This window comes from Fistularia commersonii, chromosome 5, assembly GCF_037954325.1.
Source record: "Fistularia commersonii isolate RoL2024-O1a breed Wild chromosome 5, RoL_Fcom_v1.0, whole genome shotgun sequence".
NCBI lineage: Eukaryota > Metazoa > Chordata > Actinopteri > Syngnathiformes > Fistulariidae > Fistularia > Fistularia commersonii.
Window position 1 is genome coordinate 6,514,106 of NC_141288.1, and position 15,177 is coordinate 6,529,282.

The 15,177-nt window shown below is 44.0% G+C and overlaps 2 protein-coding genes across 2 annotated transcripts in view; one reads left to right on the forward strand and one right to left on the reverse strand.

Moving 5' to 3' along the window:
• The window catches only part of LOC147233969 (liprin-beta-1-like), a 46,849-nt gene extending 36,793 nt beyond the window's left edge, over positions 1-10,056 (forward strand). Inside the window, exons 15-25 of the mRNA XM_086146646.1 lie at positions 569-698; positions 777-899; positions 1,434-1,584; positions 1,668-1,779; positions 1,866-1,954; positions 4,019-4,141; positions 4,225-4,350; positions 7,607-7,795; positions 7,909-8,067; positions 8,169-8,234; positions 8,794-10,056. Coding sequence (XP_086002772.1) covers positions 569-698; positions 777-899; positions 1,434-1,584; positions 1,668-1,779; positions 1,866-1,954; positions 4,019-4,141; positions 4,225-4,350; positions 7,607-7,795; positions 7,909-8,067; positions 8,169-8,234; positions 8,794-8,886 — 1,361 coding nt within the window. The 3' untranslated portion in view covers positions 8,887-10,056. The remainder of the gene's footprint in view (positions 1-568; positions 699-776; positions 900-1,433; positions 1,585-1,667; positions 1,780-1,865; positions 1,955-4,018; positions 4,142-4,224; positions 4,351-7,606; positions 7,796-7,908; positions 8,068-8,168; positions 8,235-8,793) is intronic.
• Positions 10,057-10,063: 7 nt separating this feature from the next.
• cyb5r3 (cytochrome b5 reductase 3) lies at positions 10,064-14,828 on the reverse strand. Its single transcript, XM_086146647.1, has 9 exons — positions 14,671-14,828; positions 14,242-14,367; positions 14,085-14,157; positions 13,220-13,326; positions 12,996-13,125; positions 12,839-12,922; positions 12,255-12,340; positions 12,019-12,118; positions 10,064-10,869 (listed from the first exon to the last, which is right to left on the reverse strand). The coding sequence occupies exons 1-9, from the start codon at positions 14,689-14,691 to the stop codon at positions 10,697-10,699; spliced, it is 900 nt and encodes a 299-aa protein (XP_086002773.1). The 5' UTR covers positions 14,692-14,828; the 3' UTR covers positions 10,064-10,696.
• Positions 14,829-15,177: the final 349 nt, after the last annotated feature.

A 15,177-nucleotide genomic window follows, 5' to 3' on the forward strand; every position in this document is an offset into this window, starting at 1 on the left:
TCTTTGCTGTTATGTCAGTGTTTGCAGCTGCTGAATGATACAGACTACTTACCAGTAGCACATTGATTTCAGGATTAATAAATACATCTCAGTCAACTTCCTTCAGGTGTGTTTTACTTCTGATACATTTTCCTGAAATTACTCATGTACTTAATACCACCTGTCACCTAAAGAATATGGGTCAGACGAGACACACCAGTCACAATCAGGGATTTGCAATTTCTACTTTGACCATTAAAGCTCAACTGTATTTCAAAGATGTTGGAAAACACTGCCCAAGTCATCATGGAAAGATTGTTTTATTTTCCATGGTTATTCAAGGTTTGTGTGGGGCGGAAACATTCAGTCTGCCATCATCCTTGATGCTGATTTAGACCTCTAGCGGTAGCAAGTCAAGCATCAGGAGATTTCTCTTCAGTCATAAATGAGAAATCAATACATTGAGTGTTATTAGTCCACCAGTCTGTTGAAGCAGTCCCATATTCCTCCAGAATCTGATGCTTAATGACAAGTGGACTAAAATCCTCTGTTGCTCTTGTCCTCCAAATTGGTTGCCATGATTGGTCAGCTGAGGCAGAATGTAAAGGCACAGAACACCTGGACTTGGCTGGTGCTCCATCTGCAAGATCTCCAGACCTCCAACCCTCCTCCCCAGAAGCCAAAAAGAAATCCAAAGGCTTTAGGAAGTTCCTCGGCAGGTAAGCATTAGGGGTCCATCGGTAGCGTTTACCGATCATTGTGGTCTGGGGACATTCATGTTAATTTTCGGTCCGCAGGCTGAAGAGGAGTCACTCCACCTCCCTGAGTTTGGAGGACAGCGCAGAAATGGAGTTCAGGAGGGGCGGCGTCCGAGCCACCGCCGGCCCTCGTCTGGGGTGGTCTCGTGACGCAAAAGACAAGTAGGTGAAGTAATATTCATAGACAACTGAAAGTGAAAGTTTATGTTGTTTTTTTTTTTGTTTGTTTTTTAATATTTAGACTTTTTATTGATTTTCAAAGGTAATTTCTCATGATTTCGAAAATGAAGAAATTAACTGACAAAAGGAACAAAAATTATCGACCTTCTTTAATAATATAGAAAATAAAAAATGTGCTTGGTGGGCAGGAAGGGTTAAAATGATTGACCCATTTTCCTACCAGAATGAAGAGCTTAAAAAAACTTCAGATTTAAAATTAACCGATACTTCATAGTAGAAATTCAGAGCTGAAAAATTCAAGTCTTCAATAAACAGTGTGTCAAAACCTTAGAAACCACGTTCAACGATGGACACTGTTCTGATAACTGATAAATTTTACATACATACATTTTTCTATCATTTTTATTTACACTTTTGGTCAAATCATTAATAACCACATTAATTCTTTGACTTGTCTCTATCACATCCTTTTTGCGGGGCTGACTCGGGTGGATTCTCCCTCCATGTCGTCATCAGTTCTGCTGACGTTCCCTTCTCCAGCTGGGGCCAAGGGGAAGTTTGCGAGTGGCTCCACGAGCAGGGCCTTGGCATGTACGTCCCTCAGGGACAGAGCTGGATCAAATCCGGACAAACTCTCCTGCAAGCCTCGCAGCATGAGCTGGAGAAGGTACTGCTATCAGGCTGCATCCCTGAAAATGATCGCTTATTGAATGTTTTTGTATGATGTGTGTTTCCTGTTGCTGTGGCCAGGAGATGGGGATGAAACCGCCTCTGCACAGGAAGAAGCTCCAGCTGGCCTTACAGGCTCTGGGCTCAAAAGAACAGGATCTCATGGGCAAACTGGACCACAACTGGGTGACCAGTGAGTCCGACAGCCTTGGAGTTGAACTGACGGAGAAGGTGCCGAGACCTGGGTGTTAACTCTAGCCCTCTGCTGTAACTTTTCAGGGTGGCTGGATGATATCGGCCTCCCGCAGTATAAGAGTCACTTTGATGAGGCTCGTATTGACGGACACATGCTGCACTTCATGACCGTGGTGAGTCCGGAACGTTCCCCCAATGGAACCCATTCTTCAGTTCCTTCCTGTGCCATTTCCTGTCCAACTGCGTTACACAAGATTCAAGTTTTTATTTTCACTGGATTGTTTTGCTTTTTTTCATAGTTTTAGATTTTTATGTGAGCAATATTTTTTAGGCTATTAATCAATGTTGTGAAGAAGCTCATTCAAGCAGGTAGGGAGAAAAGTGTCGGGGAAATGCGTGATAAATTGTATCAGCCAGGATGAAAGGAGAGTTGTACAAGACAGCGGCAAGATCAGTAATGCTGTGTGGTTTGAGACGGCATTGAGAAAAAAACTGGAAGCAGAGTTGGTGGTCAAAGAGATGAAGATGTTGAGGTTCCCTTTGGGAGTGACCTAGATGTATAGGATCAGAAATTAGTCCATCAGAGAGACAGCACATGTTAGATGTTTTAGAATACAGAATAGATACAGTCATTTGGCATACTCTTTTTTTATCCAAAGCGACTTACAGCAGAGATGCCGGGGATCAAACCAACGACCTCATACATGCGAAGCATGTACTCTACCACTGAGCTACACGTTCATGTTTTGGAGAGAAGGTCAGAGAGCGAAAATTGAGATGGATCGTTCATGTACAGAGGACCGTGAATATACTTTTGGAAGGATGCTGAAGTTAATACCACCACAAAGGAGGCCTCGCAGAAGACCAAAGAGGAGATTAATGGATGTAGTAAAAGAGGAAATGAAGTTACCTGGTGAGATTAAAGAGGATACAGAGAACAGGGTTAGATGGAGGAGGTTGATTCACCAGGGGACCCCTGAGGGGAGCGGCCGGAAGGAAAAGACCAAGATGATGACCCTCATTGTAAACAGACGCAGGTCAGCCCACTGAAGTTTGCTGCTTTGTGATGGACTTCTCATGGCCAATGGTCAAAGTCCTTATCACCCAGGAAAGGGCAGCAAAATCGCATGCTACTTTAGGGGTTGGCCTACTTGCTCCCCGTCTGCTCTTATATGACTTCCAGGGCGTTTAGGCAAGGATTCAGGTATACAGAATGTGCTCGTCCTTGTGAGAGTGATCACATTAACCCTTGTGTGGTGTGCGGTCTGAGAAGCTAATTATTAAGATTACGGCAAAAAAGAACGTAGCTCACTGTCAGCGACCTTCTGCCCCTGCCGCTTGGGTAGAAAGAGAGAGAGCAAGAGAAAAGGACCAGAGAGGTATGAGGTCTGAGAGGAACAGGCACAAATAATGTCATGGTAATTATAAGAGTGGTGCCAACAGTTGTATGGGTCTGGCTGACATAAAAAAAAGGCTTTAATAGTTATCAATCCTGACCAATGTGATGCCCAATGCAAATTTTAACTGGCACCCACCACCATTGGCAAGTTATGTACGCTTTACGTCTGTAAATTTGCTCCTCCCCCCAGAGACCAAAACTAAAAATAAACCAAATCAATCAGAGGAGGGGGGCTGGGAGACTTATTTGGTAGTTTCATTTGTAGTATTATAAATTGAGCATTGCTTTACATTTGAATCAATGTGTTTCCATTTTAAGAGGTAATAGTAATAACTAGCTCTAATATAAGTGAAGGTTGTTTTTTTTTTTTTTTCCCTGATTTTTGTGTCACCCCTTGGAGTGCCCTTAGCATTAACCTAGATTGCCCAGTGGGCCTGCTGGTTTTGGGTTTGATTACTGGCTCCTCCTTTCAGCACGCCAGAGAGTCCTTGGGCAAGACAATTAACACTAATGGCTTCTAAGCGCAGCTCTGTGTGAATGCAGTCTAGTGTATTTTCATACTGCAAGGTGTGAAACGTTCCCCAAGTGAGGACGATTTATCATGTAATTGATCACGTCTAAGGTAATTTACATCCTGAGGCTTACTGTTTTTCCTATTTTGAACAAAAGAAACATGTGATATTTGAGAAAATAGGAAATCTGAGGAAATAATCTGGCTATCAACAGTGATCAATAAATCTGGTAGTCATCTATTTTTAAGAAATTACAAAAAGTGGGGGTGTATTTGGAAATTGTTGCCAGTGCCGTGCTGAGATTTAAAACTGATGGTGTTTTCCAGGAGGACCTTCTGTCTCTGAAGGTAGGGAGTGTCCTCCATCACCTCAGCATCAAGAGGGCCATTCAGGTGCTCCGTCTCAATGCCTTCGACCCCAACTGTCTACGGCGGCGGCCCTCCGACGAGGTGAAACACAGGATGTCACGACACAAATGTTAAGGTCTTAATGTGCAATGCTAAGTCTGCATTTTAATCCCCGTCGTGCTCAGAACAACATCACGCCCGCAGAAATCTCCCAGTGGACGAACCACCGGGTGATGGAGTGGCTGCGCTCGGTGGACCTGGCAGAGTACGCCCCCAACCTGAGGGGCAGCGGCGTTCATGGGGGGCTTATGGTGAGGGACAGGAGCACTCACAAGTTTCTCATCACCATTAAGCAGATTTTTTTCTATTCGTTTCCTTGCAGATTTCAATGTGAATTTTCAGTAGCTAGTTTTAATGTCAGTTTCACTCGTCATTTTATATTTAAAATGACTAGTGACGTTGTGCTGTTTAAAAAACAAACTGCCAGTTACCAAAAATATAGAATCAGTGACGATCCGAGGTTTTTATTTTGATAAGACACATAGGACTGACTTGTATTGCCGAAATGTAATTTAAGCAAAAAAAAAAATGTCCTGTCAATCTTGGAAAACTTGACTTTATTTATAAAGTCAGAGTAAGAGTAAAATAATATTAGTGTTTTAGGTGTAAAATGAGTCTTAGTACTTAGTTTTATAAGTGTGCGTGTGTATTAGATGGTTATCGTGATCTTCTGTATATCTTCTTCTTCTCCTTTCGGCTTTTCCCTTCAGGGGTCACCACAGCGAAACCTTCTCCATCTAACCCTATTCTCTGTATCCTCCTCTCTCACACCTACTAACATCATATCCTCTCTCACTACGTCCATAAATCTTCTCTTTTCCTTAAGACCTCCTGCCTGGCAGCTGGAATTCCAGCATCTGTAATATATATTCACTATCCCTTCTCCGTACATGACTGAACCATCTCAGTCTGGCTTCTCTGACCATCTTTCCAAAACATCTGACGTGCTGTTCCTCCGATAGACTCATTCCTGATCCTATTCATCCTGGTCACTCCCAAAGAGAACCTTAACATCTTCATCTGTGCGGCCTCTAGCTTTGCCTCCTGTCTTTTTGTCATTGTAACTAGGCCATACAGCATTGTTGGTCTCGCCGCTGTCTTGTTCACGTTTCCTTTCATTCTGGCTGATAGTCTTCAATTGTATAGTACCCCCGACACTTTTCTCCACTCATTCCAACCTGCTTGAACCCATCTACACCTCTTTTCCACACTCTCCGTTGCTCTAGACTGTTGACCCTAAGTCCCTCAAATCCTCCGACTTCTTGGTCTCCACTCCCTGTAGCCTCACTATTCCACCAGGGTTCCTCTTATTCACACACATATAGTCTATCTTGCTGTGGCTAACCTTCATTCCTCTCCTTTCATGTGCATACCTCCACCTCTCTTCATTTTCCTCAACCTGTTCTCTGCTCTCACTACAAATCACTATGTCATCTGCATACATCATGGTCCGTGACGATTCCTGTCTAACCTCATCTGTCAGCCTGTCCATCACCACTGCAAACAAGCAGGGGCTCATAGCTGATCCCTGACGGAGTCCCACCTTGAACTTCTCTGTTATCCCTTCAGTACACCTTACAAATGTCTCACAGCTAGCATACATGTCCTGCACCAGTTTAACATACATCTCTGCCACTCCAGACGTCCTCTTACAATACCAGAGTTCCTCTCTTGGCACTCTCAAATGCTTTTTCTAGGTCTACAAAAACACAATGCAGCTTCCTCTAGCCTTCTCTGTACGTCTCTGTTACTCTTTCCCATCACTTCATTGTATGGCTCATCAACTCTATCCCTCTGTAGTTGCCACAATTCTGCACGTCTGCCTTATTCTTAATAATGGGCACCATCACACTTCGTCTCCATTCTTCAGGCATCTTCTCAGTCTCTAAGATCCTGTTGAATGATTTACTCAGAAACCGTACTGCTGCTTCTCCTAAACACTTTAACACATCCACAGGTATATTATCAGGACCAGCTACCTTTCCGCTCTTCATCCTCTTCAATCCATTCCTCACTTCACTTTTACTAATCTCTACTACTTTATGGTCTACAATAGTCTCCTCTTCTACCCTTGCCTCTTTCATTTTCCATATAAACCAGCTCTTCAAAGTACTCTTTCCATCTTCCTATCACTCTTCTAGCATCTGTCAATACATTTCCCTCTCTATCCTTAATCACCCGGACCTGTTGTACATCCTTTCCATCTTTACTCTCCTACCTGTCTCCCTGATAACATTAGTTCTAGTTCTCCAATCATCTGGAGGCTCTCCTTGACCACCCAGAGCCTTTCTCAACTCTTCCCTGAAAACCACTTAGCATTCCTCTCTTTTCAGCTTCCACCACTTTGTCTTCTGCTCTGCCTTTGTCCTCTTGATCTTCCTTGTCACCAGTCATCCTACAAAGCACCATCCTATGCTGTCTGGCACTGCTTTCACCTACAACAACTTTGCAGTCACTGATCTCTTTCAGGTTACCTCATCTATACAAGATATCGACTCCCTGTGTGCTCCTGCCTCCCCTCTTATAAGTTATCCTATGTTCTTGTCTTTTCTGGAAAAAAGTGTTCACTACAGCCACTTCCATTCTTTTTGCAAAGTCTACCACCATCTGTCCCTCTGTGGTCCTATCCTTTATACCAGATCTGCCCATCACTTCTTCATCGCCTCTATTGCCTGCAGCAACATGCCCATTGAAGTCTGAACCAATTACCACTCTCTCATCTCTGGGGATATTCTGCATCACTTAATTTAACTTGTTCCAGAACTTCTCCTTCTCCTCAAACTCACATCCCACCTGTGGGGCATAGCCACTAACAACATTGAGCATCACACCTTCAATTTCCAATTTCAGACTCATAAGCCTATCTGCATTCTTTTCCCATTCCGAACATTCCTAACAAACTCCTCCTTCAAGATAGTTCCTCCTCAATTTCTCTTCCTGTCAGTACCATGATAGTACAACTTAAAGCCTGCTCCTGAGTTTTTAGCCTTACTACCTTTCCACCTGGTCTCCTAGACACACAGTATATCCATCTTCCTTCTATGTATCTTGTCAACCAACTCTCTGCCTTTTCCTGTCATAGTCCCGATACTCAAAGTCCCCACTTATATTCCCAGACTCTTGCCTTTCCATCTTCTCTCTCTGCTTTTAAATACGCCTTCCTCCTCTCTTTCTTTGACCTATAGTAGCCCAGTTTCCATTGGTACCATGTAGGTCATTGGTACCAATGGCAGTCGTTGCCACCCAGGGCCTTGACTTATGCGGTATGATATTAGGTTTGATTCGCATGTTTGGTTTTAGCAAAAGTTTTTTGCCCGATGCCCTTCCTGATGCAACCCTCTGCATTTATCTTGGCTTGTGACCGGCTCAGGGAGACACTGGCTTGTGCCTCCTGAGGCTGGCTCAGGGAGACACTGGCCCGTGCCGCCCTGAGGTTGCATTGGATAGTTATCGTGATGTTAGACTATATTAAACAGAAAAACAAATCATTCTCGTTGTGCTCTGAAGGTCCTGGAGCCCCGATTCAACGTGGAGTCTCTCGCCCTCCTGCTCAACATCCCACCTAACAAAACCCTGCTGAGACGCCACCTGGCCACACATTTCCACCTGCTCATCGGCTCCGAGGCCCAGCGGCTCAAGCAGGACTGCCTGGAAAATCCTGATTACACTGTCCTCACTGCCACCGCCAAGGTCAAGGTACTAGTTCGACTCCCAATGTGGGGCCTGGGAGGTTGGGGGGGAGGGGTTCTGTTTTAGACAAGCTGACCACAAAGCCAAACTTAAAAATGGTCTCCCTCATTCCCCCCCAGCCCAGACGTCTGTCTTTTGGGAGTTTCGGCACCCTGAGGAAAAAGCGGCAGGACGACAGCGAGGAACTTGTCTGTCCCATGAACATTGAAATGCCCAAAAGCAGCAGCTTCCAGCGGGGGGTCCGACTCTATCAGGACAACCTGGACCACCTGGAGCAGGTGGGGGGGGGGCACTGTGCCACCACAGACGTAGAGAGGAGAGGGTGGATTAGAACCACTTTGTGAGAGTTCATTCTATGTCTGTACCTCTTGCCTCCCAGATGGAAGACTCCGAAGGAACCGTCAGACAAATTGGAGCATTTTCTGAAGGAATCAATAACCTGACGGTGAGAATAGACGGTCAGGCCAGAACTGAGCTGGACTATCATAGCCAGTTTTGCCCCTGGGTGGTAAAAGCACCTCAGTGATATCATGTCTGAGCCTTGTTTCAGTGTTGTCACTGTCGAGCCTTAATATGCAATAGTGGCTGTCAGAAAGACGATACAATGTGGTCGGGAAGTCTTACAATAATATCCAAAGTTGGTATCAAAATGAATGAAATGTCAGAGGACTTTGAAATGTCCTGTGTGGTCACAAAGACCTTCCATTTTTGTTGGTGAATACAAACGTCACACAATGTAAGCATCGTCAAGATTGAAATCTAATATCCAAGCCAAGACTGCCTGACAGTGGTCAAAACCTACATTTAACCCAATACGCCATCTAAAACATTGTCCGGCTGGGAGTGGAGATACAGCCAGTCAGATTTCTGTCTGATTCCTCTTTAGATCAGACACTGATGCTGACGGATCTGGAACGAACACTGGCAGTTTGGATTTTCACTTTGATGGCTTTGAACGTTAAAGGTTTTTTTTGTTGTCTGCTCTCTGGTCCGTTGCATTTCAGAGCATGTTGAAGGATGAGGAGTTTTTCCAGGATGTCTCCACCTGTCCCCTGGAGCGCAACACGGCAGAGGCAGGGGAACAGGCCAAAGTGTGACCATCACGACTGGCCCTAGCTCTTGACTGTACCAAAATCCCCTTCCCCATCTGGACCCTGACCAACTGTGGTAATGTCCAAGCTCTGTTGTTAGCGTTCTTATCTTCATCACCCAGCCATAGAACCCACTGTATTTATTGAAGGCAAAATATAATGCATGAATTGAAATTTAATGTACCTCTTTTTGCATTTATTCTAATATTAACACCTTTTGTGTTTTTATCCTCAATATGTATTGAGGCTAGTACATCATTTCTTGCCCCGCATGTTCAGGAAGTCTTCCTCAGCTGTGTTTGAGCTTAATGTGGTGTGCGGTACGTTCATAGAGTATGCTTAAAGGGCTCCCTCTTTCAGAACGGTGTTTATCCAGTTACTCTAATACTTCTACTGTGTGCATGCGGCTGTATGTATGTATGAATGTATGTATGCATGCATGTATGTGTATGTGTGCTTGGAAAAGAACTGTTTAAACTGTGATCAGTTCTAGTCACAGCCGCTAGTTGCGGCAGAGATTGAAACCTCAGTGTGAACCTGCCAATGCGGGAAGGTAATTGAAACTGACTATTGAAGGAATGAGGTCTCTGTGAAGTTTGGGTGCGATGAAAGGATGGACACTGGTGGACGGACATGTTCAAATGCCCCGTAAATAAATAAGAGCTCATTATACACAACTCCGGATCTTTGAACAACCCGCTTGCACAAGACATAGACATCCAACTGATGTCACAGTCTCTATTCAACTATACAGATGTATTAATACTGCTGGGGAATGTAGATGCAACTGGTGTTTTTTTTTTCCTTCTTTGGCTCCACCCCATCTATGCCTTAACTCTAGTGCTGAGTTAGCTTAGCATAAACACTAGGAGACACAGATAGACTCTCCTCCCCCTCATTCCCCAGACGGGTATATTGGAAGCATGAAAACTCACTTTACAACCAAAGCTTATTAGTTTTTTTTTAAAGCAACAAGTGAGTCCCTCCATCCTCTGAGCTCGTCTTGACAGTTCCTGGTGTTGGTCCTTTCATCTCTCTTTTCTCTTTTCTAATGTGAACTGGTTGTGTTTGGACTCTGGAGGCCGATTGGCAGTAAACATGTTACCAAAGCGGTTTGTGTTTGGAATCAAGTATGACATTGTGTTTTTACATTTTTTGGTAATAAAAATGGGAGGAAAGAGGCTTTGTTTTGTAACATTTTGTGACATTTTCTTTACTTTCAGACATTGCTTCCTGATGCTTAACACCTTTAGATATCAGGGATGAATCATGTTAATTCTCTTTAAAAAGAAAAGTACAAAAAAAACAATCAAAGCATCGGAAACTGAACAGCCGTTTACTGGAGCTGCATATTCAAACATGGAGCTGCGCGCGCGCACAGACACACACACACACTTTGCATCAGTAACCACATCATCATGTAAAAATATTTTTTTGCTAAATATTGACCATTTTTAAACATTAATACGATATAACTGATTCACTGTGAGAGAGTGACTTAATGCCGATGGATATAAACCAATAACGATTCTGAGGATCTGCATAAAAAAAGCTTTCTTTAAGGCACTCAGACTTGAAGTTGGACATCTGAGAAAGTCACAGCGGTACAGCAGGCACTCCACAAACAAATACTCTGGCTTTCTTTCTGCTACTTACATAATTCAGTCAGAACTAGCTCACTTACACCGTATGGCCCTCACTCTGCTGTGATTCTGCTTGCGTGATGAAAGTATAATAATTAGTGCAAAACTCGGCGCAGACGTAAAAGAGCTTTTAAAGTGTCAAACCCTTATCCGAGACAAGAGCCCTCCTGCGTCTAGAAGGCGAACCTGCGGCTGCTGGCATGGCCCAATTTGTCCAGGTTGGGGTTGCAGGCAAACTGGATCATGGGTGGGGGGCCGCACATTAGAATGAGAGTGTCGTCCCCGGCAGGAGGCAGGTGGTCCCTCACCATGTCCTCACTGATGAAACCTTGGCTATACTCCCAGTCTGACACACAACGAACAAACAAAACAGGTCAGAACAGCTCCTGTAGGTTTCTTTTCAACAGCCCTATTGTGACATCTATTGGTGAGAGTGACCTACTGCAGCCAGTGTACATTACTGACGACTGAAACTTTTTTTTTAAAGTGATTGAGTAATTAAAGAGTCGTCAAGACTGTCAAGACTGAGAAACTGGAATCATAATTATTACTACCGTATTTTCATGACTATAAGGCCCACATGAATATCTTAGATTTTCTTCAAAATGCATGGCGCGCCCTGTGTGCCTAATGGAGAACACCAAGAGAACGTTATAGGGGGAGGTGTGGGCGTTGATTGTATGTAAAAAACGGGCATATGCATTATGCAGGACATCGTTGTTTTAACAACCCTGAAAACATCACGACATACACATCCAGCCCAGCCACATCACCAACATGGACGAGGTGCCAAACACTTTCGACATCCCAATGAGTCACACTGTGGAGATCAAGGGGACCAGCACAGTAGCGAGTCGCACAACAGGGTATGAAAAGTCTTCTTGGAGACCACAGTTTCACTAAGAGTGGAAAGCAGGGCCGGGCGAGTTACGCCACAATTTGCGAATGGATTGTAGATGCTTGGGCTGACGTGTCTGCTGGCACTGTTGTTGGAGCTTTCGCAAAAGCGGGCATCATTTCCGAGGAACCGCACGGCACCGAAAGTGACTCTGACAGTCAAGAAAGTGAATCTGGCATGTTTGATGGAGATTTTGTGCAGCTGTTCAAATCAGAAAAAGAGGACGAGGACTTCGATGGGTTCGATTGACGATTACCGGCAAAAAATAAAACAAACTCAGTGTAGCTCCCGCTCTATTTTTAAATACACAAATTTGTATGCTTGTGTGTGTGTTGTTGTTGTTGTAAGGCAGACGTAGTAGAGCACACAATGAGAACATTAAAGGGGGAAGTGTGGGCGTGGTTGGTATATAAAACCTGCACCCATAACCTTATGTGTGTGTTAAATACAGTAATGGCACACATAACTGAGACTGCGCCTTTTAGTGCGGTGAGCCTTATGGTCGTGAAAATACAGTATTTACTTTCTCAATTATTCATCTGATTGACAAAGGACTGAATATAACATTACTGCTGTAATCAGGTTTTTGGTACTGACCTTCAGGGGCCCGGTCCACAGTGAACCACAGCTTGAACCGATCTGGGTTGTTGATCTGGATCTCTTCCAGCTCTGGTCTCAGCAGGATGTCTTTCTCAGTCTGTATCACAGGAGGAACATGGTCTTAGAGTTCTTACTACTTGGACTGGGTCTTATGTCACCAGCGAGACTTGGAAACATAGTAGACAAACAGGTTTCTTCTAAAATCAATGTGAGATGGACTGATGAAATGTAACCTGGTTGGCAAACAGCAGGTGACAGATCGTCTTGTCCTGGGGGTCCTTCATCACGGCGGTGATGAGCTGCAGCATTGGAGTGATTCCTGACAGGAAGTAGAAGGAAGTGAGAAGTTCAGAGAAAGACTAGCTTAAATCAAAGATCTGCACTCACACCAGCAAATTAAAATCCTCATGTGAATCAGGCTGTGAACAGATTTAAAATGTCTTGATTTCTGACTAACACCCTGAAAGCTGTTGTGACATTGAGTTTGGAGAAGGTCCTCTGCTCTTGGTGTGTTCTCTCCCACCTCAATAATTAAGGAAATTCTGAGCTCAAATAAAGATGATGATATTGGAAAAAAACATAAGACCTGTAATTTAAATTGTGTCTGTGACACAATGTGGGATTAAATGTTGGATTCATCATCAGGAGGCCCAGACTGCGGTTAGACCTCTAGTAGCCTCAGGATTACAAATATAAAATAGTGACACCTACAGTAAAGAAGTCAGGATGATAAACCCATTGCAGGTGTCAGGAGTACTTCCTGGGAAGTAGTCTTCTTCGGTTTCTAGAAACAGCATGGGAAGTCTGTCCGTCTCACCTGTGCCCCCGGCGATCATCCCCACATGTTTGGCAGTCTTTGTCTCGGCCGGTGACTTTTTATCAGGCTGAATGGAGAACACTCCTGTGGAGGAAGACTCAGGACATCAGGACAGGCAGCTACATTTCAATTCATTTCTTTCCTCACATTCATTCACCTTTGCCTTTGTAGACCAACAGGCCGCTGGGTCCCCTGAAGTCTATAGTGTCGTTGATCCTCAGGCTCTCCAGGTACTGACTCATCTTCCCGCCTTCAGGGAACTTTTGGTTGACCCCTCTGAAGTAAATCTTTGAACAGGTGACAAAAAGCAAAGCTGGCTAAACGGAACAGCAGTGTCCTACGGCTTGACATAAGGAAGTTGCATGAAAACCGTGACTGCACCTTCACCACCAGGTCCACAAAGCCTTTGTCATCATCACTGGACACGGGTGTGTAGGGACGCACCACCAGCGCACCATCTATCCTGGCGGACAAGTAGATGTGCTGCCCTGGAAGTCCAACCACATTATACCTGCTCTCACTTCAGGTTTTCATGAAAAACTCAGACAAAATGTTTTATCTTTATCTTGTTGAACAACATATACTTACAGCACTCCTCACCATCTATTCCTGAGTAAATACATTTTTTCAACAATAATCCTTACACTCAATATGGAGGCAAGCAAAATAATCATGCAAAAAAAAAAAGAAAAAATAAATCGATAAGATTAACTTAGCAACCCAATAGGAAAAAAACAAAAAGAACCAACTCATTAAAAGTATGAATGAATCATCGAAAAAAAGATTGAAAAATAATTCAAATAAACCATTTGACAAAGCTCCCCAAGAAAGATCTAGCCCCCCCCCTCCAAAAAAATGCCATAAAATAAGTAAGTACTACCCTTGAAAAAAAGAGGAATAATAAGAGCCGTCAGAATCAACACAGAATTATTTAAAAATCGCCAAATAATTACCTGAAGTATCCACATAAAGGGTCGTAAAATAAGAGGAAAAATGAAAAGCCTAAAAAGCTTAATGGCAAGACCAAAAATAACCATGGAATCACCAGAAAAATCAGCAACGAATCATTTGGTAATCAAAAAATGTCAGCAAAAGCCAACCAAAATGAAATCAGATAAAACGCTTGAAAAAAACTTGAAAGCAGTTGACTGGCAACCCATGTCAAGGTATTGATCTATGCAATTCAAGTGAAACTGATCTAAATTGTATTTGGGTTTAATCTTGTTTGAAGCGCACACACACTGACCGATGGGGAGACCGAGGATGTGCTGGTCCGAAGGCAAAGCGAAGCGGAACCTCCGCGTGTCGTGGCTAACGATCTAAACAAACCACGAGATCAAGTGTTATTCAGACTCGGGACAGTGTGTGTGTGTGTATGTTAGGAGAGGAATAACTGAAGTGACCTCTTTATCGACGAGTCGCAGCGCGTACTTGACGCTGGGGTCCGCCAAGGTGATGGCCGGTCTCCTCTTGGAGAAGAAGAGCCTGAAGATCATATTGATGATGCTGTCGATGCCTCCTCGAATCAGCTGCGAGTCAGAGAGTGGACAGATCATAGGGGATGACTCAGAGCGGCCCACAGCCCGAGGTCGCCCCCCCCCCCCGAGGTTCCCGACAGTCAGGGACCTCGGGGGAAACCTGGGAGGGGCGTTTTCTCTCGGTTAAAGCCGATGGTTTTCACACCGAACACAACCGGAGCCACGAAGGGTAGCCTCCAGCTACAGGCGCTATGCGCGAGCCGGGCGCTACTAGCTAATGTCGGCTTTGGCTAACGAGAGACGCTCTTCAAAATGGAGTGTTCTGAAATACACAAGGAAAAAAAACCTACTCACGCCAACGATGTAGGAAATCATCTTCGCTCCCTTTTAAGGCAGAACAGTGTCAGGAAGGCGGGCGACTCGGGTGCAACTACAGGACGCTGACAGAGTGCGAAATGTCAGAGTAATGCGTAAAATAGACATAAGCTACCGCGCACATCCGCTGGGCGGGACTTCAAATTAAAAGACTTGCTGCAGAGAATAAAAGAAGTATTGTTTCCCCTCTGAGTATTTGAAAACAATCACAACACTTCTTAATGAACAATGAGTGAATATTAAAATCCCCCAGAGACGCGATCTTGTGCTTATTTTCAATTCGCAATAGGTTCACTGCTACAATTACTGCAAAGACAGCTTGCGCGTTGCTGCCAAAACATACGTCACTTCCGTGTATCAACGTGGATCTTTCAAAATAATTGTCATCGGAATATTAAACGATTGTGACGTTTTATCAAAAGAAAAACTGTTTGAAAGTATGACAATATGCAGTTTTATTCATTCCTAACTCAGAAAAGGACACAA

Bases quoted from the DNA above. Each gene is read 5' to 3' on its own strand.
- cyb5r3 (XM_086146647.1), bottom strand. From the start codon at position 14,691: ATGATTTCCTACATCGTTGGC. The intron at 14,158-14,241 runs GTCACTTCAGTT...TGGTTTGTTTAG, and splicing joins TGCGACTCGTCGATAAAGAG to ATCGTTAGCCACGACACGCG. The intron at 13,327-14,084 runs GTCAGTGTGTGT...TTGGACTTCCAG, and splicing joins CATCCTCGGTCTCCCCATCG to GGCAGCACATCTACTTGTCC.